This window comes from Buceros rhinoceros, unplaced genomic scaffold (assembly GCF_000710305.1).
Source record: "Buceros rhinoceros silvestris isolate BGI_N320 unplaced genomic scaffold, ASM71030v1 scaffold9284, whole genome shotgun sequence".
In the NCBI taxonomy this organism is placed as follows: domain Eukaryota; kingdom Metazoa; phylum Chordata; class Aves; order Bucerotiformes; family Bucerotidae; genus Buceros; species Buceros rhinoceros.
Window position 1 is genome coordinate 1 of NW_010406450.1, and position 8,325 is coordinate 8,325.

The 8,325-nt window shown below is 38.8% G+C and overlaps 1 protein-coding gene across 1 annotated transcript; it reads left to right on the top strand.

Moving 5' to 3' along the window:
• Window positions 1-396: 396 nt before the first annotated feature.
• Window positions 397-4,413, top strand: LOC104491640 (opioid growth factor receptor-like protein 1; the record flags this gene model as incomplete). The annotated part of the gene is made up of 4 exons (XM_010134089.1): window positions 397-497; window positions 590-656; window positions 799-944; window positions 3,654-4,413. Coding segments are annotated over 4 exons (1,074 nt in total), but the record flags the coding sequence as incomplete, so codon positions are not given.
• Window positions 4,414-8,325: the final 3,912 nt, after the last annotated feature.

The following is an 8,325-nucleotide window of genomic DNA, read 5'->3' on the forward strand; positions in this document are numbered from 1 at the left end:
TATATATATATATATGCAGAGTTTTGTCACATTAAAGCAATGACAGGTGATTCATGATGCAATATTTTATGTGATTTGTTAATTACCAGTCAGTGTGACAAAGGGATCTAGGACATAAGAACTTTTGGGGAAGTATATTTTAGAGGTTATTGTCACATACTCTCTGCTGGTAAGTAACTCAGTGTTAAGTCAGTTGGTTTTGTTTATATTGAAATTTGATACAGCTCATATTCTTAATTAAGTTTTCATAACTAAATAAATTCTGAACTAAATGAATTTATTTATGGCTGTAATAGATCTTCTTTCACGTAGTATGTGGAAGAGAATTAAAGTATGTATTCTATCATTATGTTAACTTTATGTAGCTGAATGCTGGTTTTGATGGCTACCTAACAGTTCTTGAATTATTTTTATGCAGGGGTTTATATTGAAGAAGTCCTAAATAAATGGAAAGGAGACTATGAAAAACTGGAACATAATCACACGTACATACAGTGGTTGGTCACTTATTACCTATTTCTGTTTCAAAGCATTAATTTGATTAAGTGTTCATATACCGTGTGCTGTAATGCATTTTTTCTTTTAACAGGCTTTTCCCACTGAGGGAACAAGGTCTGAACTTCTATGCTAAAGAATTAACTACATATGAAATTGAGGTAATACAAATTGAGCTCAGTACAAACCATCACATTAATTTTGATACATAATTGCTTTTTGTTATGTAGAGTTGTTTTATTCAATGCAGAATTACTTGCTTTAGTGCCGCTTACAATTTTGGATGTGTTCTTTGTGTATTAGGAATTCAAGAAAACAAAAGAAGCAATTAGAAGATTCATTCTGGCTTACAAAATGATGCTGGAGTTTTTTGGAATAAAACTAATTGATAAAACTGGAAACGTAGCACGAGCTGCTAACTGGCAAGAAAGATTTCAACATTTGAATGAGTAAGTAATGACATGCACTCCACTCTAGAATTGCCACAGAATCTCTAGCCCTTTTTTTTTTCTAGAAAAGGGGAAGATATATTTTCCAAAGATTGCCAGGACAAAAAGAAATAGTCAGTGCCTAGTTTGTGTACATTACTCCTTCCTGATTTTTTTATTGTGCTTCTCACCCATTACCAGTCTAAGTGACAACACTGAATTTCCTGAAAATACAACTTGAGATGGGCTAAAGAAGATCACAGTTCCACATTAATTTGTTTGTCATACTACTGAACACATTTTCACCTCATCCCAAAGCACTGCTTCTCAGTTGGAAAGAAGGAGTGGCTTATCTTTGTATTCACGTTTCGTTTTGAGAAAAAGTCAAGTTCTTCTCGCCTGTATGGAAGCTAAATAACGAGATTTCCCTCCCTCCTTAAAACATGAAACATCATGTATTTAATACTTCCTTAGTATTTTTATTAGTACTTTGTAATTGCAGTGCTTAACTGGAGAGGTTCAGACATTCATTAAGTTGAACTTTAGCCCAGCTTTAAAGCAAATTACATGTTGCTTTTCATTGGCACTGTGTGGAGCATAAGTTTGCACTGAATTTTGTCCCAGTGGATTGATTGTATCAAAATCTCTTTTCAAATCTTGAGATCATTTTCCTGCTACCTGTGACCATAGAACTGAGGATTGCTTTCTTTCAGTATTTTGTTCTGCTGTCCAAATGAAAGCTTATAGGTAGAATTGCTGGTGGATAATTTTGGTGAATAATGGGAATAATTTGTTACAAATTTTACTTAAATGTTACATGAGTCAATATGGGTTTGGACTCAGAGTCAGGCCACAGATAAAACAGGTTTTCAGGAAGCCCAGATGTTACTCACTGCACGTTTTTACTGTAATGGGTTAAAATGTTGACTCCAGACTGGGGGATTTTTTTCCCCTCCCTTCCCCTTCCCCTTTTTTTTTTTTTCTCTTGGCGGAAAGGCTTTTGCCAGCCAGCCGGCATTGCAAAATTGTGCTTCTGTGGGGAAGCAGGAGGGGCCGGCCGTCGGCTCAGGTTTCACAATGCCCCTGGAGCCGAGACATGTCAATCAATGCCTCTGTGAATAAACCTATAAAAGCCACAAATCACATGGCTTCCCTGGTGCGCACATTTCATTTACAGCATCAGGACAGACACAGAGAGAGAAAAGCAGTCATCCTCAACCCGGGACAGTAGAAGATCTTCCGCACGGCAGGTAGTCTTTTCGTTTTGCCAGTTACTGGCAGGGGTGGTTAAACAGAGTTTCACCAGAAGAAAAGGGGCAAACCGGCTGTAAGCCCCCAAACTCTGCACAGAGGGAAACAATCTCTGGTGAGGGGAAAGAGGAAAAAGGTTTCAGAATGCCTGTGGTGGAGCTCCAGTGGAATGCAGGAAACCTAAGCATTCCCTGGAGATCAGGTTCATTCTCCATTCTGCAGATGGGGAGAGCAAGAAGCTGAAACACGGCCCCTGGCAAACCCAAGTTTTGCAGCTACTCCAGAGAAAGCCTTTACATACTGCAGGGAAATTTGTCTTGAAGAGTTCAATTTTGAACTGAGATCTCAGAGGTTAAAAGAACTGTTTCCTATTCTGGTTTTCATTCCTTACCCCCACCGTCCCCTCCAGCAGTGACCGTGTGTGTGGGCTTTGTGATAAATCGGGAATGTGGAAATTGAATGGGAGAAATCTATATTTATATGTATATACTTATTTATGTATTGATTATTATCTCTCTTCTTGTCTGTCCTATCTGAATTTAAGTGATTGATTTGTAGTTCTCATTGTTTTCTGAATTAAGTTAATTTTCTTTCAACCCCTTAATCCAAAATCCTGTTTTGCTGGTTTCTTTTCCTTGCCTGGAGTCCTAAACCTCATTGTCTTAATCAGCCTAGTTCAACTCTTTTGTGGAGCGCTCAGGGAGTTTACATTTCCCTGAGGCTGTATTTGTCCCTTTAAAGAAAAAAACCTTTGGGTCCTTTTACAAATCACAACAATTTCACTGTAATTTCTATATTCTCACCAGTGAGTAGCTACACAGTGTTAAGTCACGATTTGGCACTCTTTATACCTAATTTTAGCCATCTAAAATTTAGGTATTTAAGTTTCACTGTTTACTTAGGTGTGCTTTATGAGGGAGAGAGCTCTTCACAACCACTTCAAGAAGACAGTTCATTTGCTTTATCTTAGACTTCTTACAACAGCTGGACTTGCTCTCCAGAGGTGCCTGTTTTTCTCCCAGCACTGACTGTATCAGAAGTGCAGGTAGCTAGTCTATACTGGAGACCCAGCTTTTGGCCTAAGTGGAATGAATCGTCTTCTGTGGCTGTGTTACTGCCATACACTACTTCATAGACTACGCTGCGCTTTATAAAAATCCATATTTTATAAAGTGACTGGGTTTTCTCCTCAGAAAGAATACATACAGCAGAAGGAATCAAAATCAGTACACACTTTGGTTTTTTTTCAGCCTGTTGCCTCAGTGCATTTACAGACACTGATTTTTCACTCACAACATCCTAGCCGAGATGGTGCTAGCGAGCTTCGGCAGCTGTGAGAAATTAAAGTACAGGAAGCCTGAAGTACACACCTGGGGTGATAAAAAGGAGGGAGGAATGGCAGTTGCAGCTCTGGATCTGTAAGCATTGGGTTTTTTTTCTTCTGTTTCAATTTTATTTTTTCACCCTTTTCTTCCAAAGGTCTCAACACAACTACTTGAGAATCACTCGAATTCTGAAAAGTCTTGGTGAGCTTGGATATGAGAGTTTCAAATCTCCCCTGGTAAAATTTATTCTCCATGAAGCCCTTGTGGAAGATACCATTCCCAACATTAAGCAGAGTGCTCTAGAGTATTTTGTGTATACTATTAGAGACCGAAGAGAAAGGAGGAAACTCTTGAGATTTGCCCAGCAACATTATACGCCCTCGGAGCATTTTATCTGGGGACCTCCAAGAAAACAGAAGTCAGAGGGAAGTAAAACGAATAAAAAACCAGCATCTCCAATTTCTCTTCACAATAGTTATATTTCTAAGCATAAGAAACCAAAAGAGCCTAAAAATACATCGGCAAGTGGAAGCTCAGCTGGTAAAGCAGCCGAAGAGAGAAAGGTAGAACTCACAAAAAACAGAGAAGAGAATGGCCAGGATGAAAAAGAAATGAACTGTGATGCTGTTAGACAGAACAACAGTGAAAAGAACAGTGATACTGATACTGGTCAGCTTTCAAGATCAGAAGAAACTCATGATACTGCAGAGAGAAAGGAGGACACTTCTCATTCCCAAAAAGATGATGAAAATCTGAATGACAACTGTGGAAATCACCCAGGCACTGTAGAGAGAGATTTATGTGACACTGAGAATTCTTCAAATAACCTGTCAGCAGATCTACAAGATAACCTGGATAAGGATACACTTTCAGGGGCAACCACCACAAAACCCAAGGATGAGCTCAATTTGTGAATCTGAGGTTAAAAATCATTGTTTCATATTGAATGAAGCAAATTATTCACTGGTCATTCATTTGGGGTGAAATTTCCCTCTAGTGTAATATAAAACATTCATGAGACTTTGCTTGTTGCGAATGCATCAGATGAGGCTTCTGTTGGATTAATGAATTGTATTTTTTTCAGCCTGTTCATCAGCAGTCAAGCAGGTGTGGCTCTTTGAAACAATTGTGTATAGTCAAAGCTACAAAATCCATTATCTTTTCCAGACAGATTGCGTAGAAAAGCCTGTCTATTTTTTTGCTGTGAAATTCATCCAGTGTTTAAAAAAAACCCGAAAAGTGTAACTTACTAGAAAGCCTTGGAACATCAGAATTTTTAAGTTCTTTTAATATGCTTTGAGTGTTGGATTTCCTTTTATGAAATTACTATAAATTATTTCAAAAGCACATTTTTTTCCCTAGTGGATGGGGATTTTTATTTTAGGAGCTGTGTTCGTGTTCAACAGCAGTATCTGCACAGCATCTTTCACCTTAGATTAGCATCCTTCTTGGAGACACTTGGTAACAAATGTCAAAATGACCTATGCAGCTGGGTATCATTGTACAGTGAATAAAAGTTTAACTTAAAGTGAAACTGTATCCACAGCTTTGGGGTATAAAGGAAGTTGTGCTTTAGCTTTTTAGTTCCTGTTAAGTTCTCTCTTCTCTTGATCATTTGTTACTACTACTAATTTGGGGGGAGGGATCTCTTTGATCACTGGGAGCTCTCTGTTGATTAGCTGTAATAAGAGAAGTCCTCCAGCTGAGTTCAGCACCTGGAAAGCCTCTTAGTCAGCTGAAAAGCTGTGTCTTCACCACAAAACACTGCTTAATCATCAAAGCCATCAGAGAAGATGTCACCAGGCCTGTCCAGCTGGATTTTACCTGAACTTGGATGTTTCTTGGCCAGTTTTGGGTAAGGTCTGTACAATGCTGAACTCCCCTGTTGCTGGTCTGGGAGACAAAGGCAGTTCTGATGCTTCCTTCCAGCTGTTTCCTCTCTTTGCTCTCTAGCAGAGGCCTTTCACAGTTTAATGTTGTTTTGGTCATCGCCTGAAACCTGAGGCAGGTCAGTCTGCTGGCTCGGCTGGAGCCCAGCGGGTAGGAATTTCCCAACTAAGATCTTTCACAACTTTCTTCACTGAAGGACTGAATGTCTGCTTTCCCTGAGTTGCCTCTTTTGACTTAATGCCATTCAGTCAAACAAGATAGTATCCAGCAAGTTAACTGTGTAGAATATTAAAAAATAATACAAGTAGAACTCATGCTTTCTACAATCTGAAAATAGTCTAAAACTTCTGGATGTCTTTTCTATTTTAAAGTGTATATATTATCCAATGCCTTTAATGTATTTTTTGTTGAAATGTTATGAGGCAAGTGGATGACTATAGTTTTGAGTGCCAGAATGCTACAGGGCTTTATTGAAGTCTTATAACTCAAAATGACAAAGTCTTCAGGGTTTCAGAGCATAGACAAAATGTCTTGTATTTTTCTATTGTGCTAATTCCCATCATGGCAGTACATCATCCCTTGTTTTCTTCAGGTAGCGCCATTTCTCAGGGTCAGATAGAGAGGCTGTTAGAGATCTTGGTACTCATCCATCGTTCTCGTGTGCTAACTTGCACATACATATGTTCCTTTCCTTACATTTTTTTTTCAGGGTATCCCACACCGCTCAAGGAGGCATTAAGTCTGTCTGAACAGAAATGCCTCAGAGAATTCCTGTGGCAACCACCACCTCTTTAAAGCTGAGAAGGTGTTGAGAAGCCGTTTACAATACCTTCGACTTTAACTAGGATCCTCTTGTTCATGTTTGCCTCTGACCTTCAGAGCAGAAGGGAACAGGAGATGCTGAGATAAAATTGGGCTGTTAGTTAAGGACTCTGACCCCATGAGTATGCACAGGGAAGACAACTTTTATATCCTGCCTATGACTTATAAAATCTTGAGTGCCTAACCTTGCCAACTTAATAGCATTGGTTTTACCTAGTTACTTCTTGAATGGCATAGGGAAAATTTATACCCTGTATATAAGGAACATAACTGTAAGATAGGTAGTTATACAGAACCTTTAATTTATGGAATTCAGTATTAAGGTTAAACGCTTAAAAAAATGCATGGTGTTCAAGTGACATAAGGGATGCTGGGGGTGTTATTTATGCTGTAATTTGATTGAACATCACCTCAGGAGATCTTTCGTCTACTGAACAAAACAAAAAAAAAGATAAATCTTGTGCTACTTTGAAACCAGAAAGCTCTTGGGATGTGCATCCAAAAGATTTCTCTGCAGTACGGTATTCTGTCATTGTGAGACAGCTTTCAGCTATACATGCTTGCTGCTTCTCCACTCATAATTAAGTACTTAATGTACTTCTAATCTGGCAGGGCTGTCTGCATTAAGGGCCCAGTGTATCTGAAAATACAGTCAAGAACTTTGAGACTCATATCCTTGTAAACTCTGCAGTTATGGTTTGTTGCTGTTGTTGATTTTTTTTAAATCTGCAATTCAGTATATTTCTATCAGTTTTCATAGAAGCGAGAAGAGTAGTGGCATACCAGTTGCCTACAAAAAACTATGGGGATTAGGTAAGTGAGGTTGGTTGTGTCAGGTGAGCTCCTGCACTCTGTAATCTTTGTTTTATAGCCTTATCAACAGAATTACTCCAATGGGACACTTCAGCTTTAACCAACAAATACTGCTCTATGTAAAATGTGATCATTTATCATTCTTTTCATGGAGCAGTTTCCTCTCAGTTTGCAAGTGCTTAAAAGAAGGATTTGTTGCAGAGCAATCATACAGTGTAGCATCCCACTGAGATTTGTGAGGATCAAGTGGGTGCGCTGTATGTGTTTCTTTACAGAATCATGGCCTTAGCCACCAGAAGCACCCTGTGCTTGAAGTTTCCAAGTGTTGGCTTTCAGCTTTGCAGTACAATGTATGTTGAAATGATTGTATTCTCATAAATGCCAGTATTTAGTTATTTAACCATTACTTCAGAAACTGAGGATGTCAAAAGAAAGTCAGGACATTTGGTCACTGTTAAACATGGTTTTGTCTTGCTATATGCTTAAGTATTCAGGGATTTCTGCATACTCACTATAATAATATGTTTTGACCCAGTGTTTTACTAGAATCCGAGCTATTATTTTATGATCTGAACAGAACTTCCCATACAGGGGTTCTGTCCTAATAAGTACATCTGAGTAGCCTCTGGTACTCTTAAGTGGAGTAGTGTGCATACGCTCACAGCTGTGAATATGATCTAAAAATCAAAGTGATTTAAAAATTGCCATAGTATTCTATGGTGAGGGGGTAAGAATGTGCAATGTGACAGAACGTTACTGAATACACACATGCAAGTGAAAGCAATCGTACAAATCATGCAAAAAAGCAACACTTTACAGATTAGTTACAGCTCTGTGCCCTGCTGTCCAGGACTGTGCCTTGGTAGCTGATGCTGTGTTGGCATAGAGAGTGGAAGCTTGAGTACGAGGTGTGCATCACAGACCGTTCAGATGAGAAGAGCAGCTACGTATTTGCTCATATCTGGGAGCAGATCTGAACTCTTGGTGTCCACATTGCTCATATTTAAAGGCATGATCCTGAAGGATGCTAAAAATATTTGCAGTTAAGTCTTGGCTTGGTGAGCTCCTCAGTTTCCTGCTCTGAGACTGCAGCAGTCTGATGTATTAGGTATTTGTATAATCGTAATTAATATTTTATGTAACCTAGTGTGAGTCTCCTTGAATTATTCTGGGATAATGCTGTTGCGTGTACCTGTACTGTAACCAGAAAGTTTACAGACCCAAGAAGCTTTGTATAGTTTTGATGGATGATGCAATAAGGTAAGGCAAGGGAGATGTACTATATTTAAATGGAAACCGCT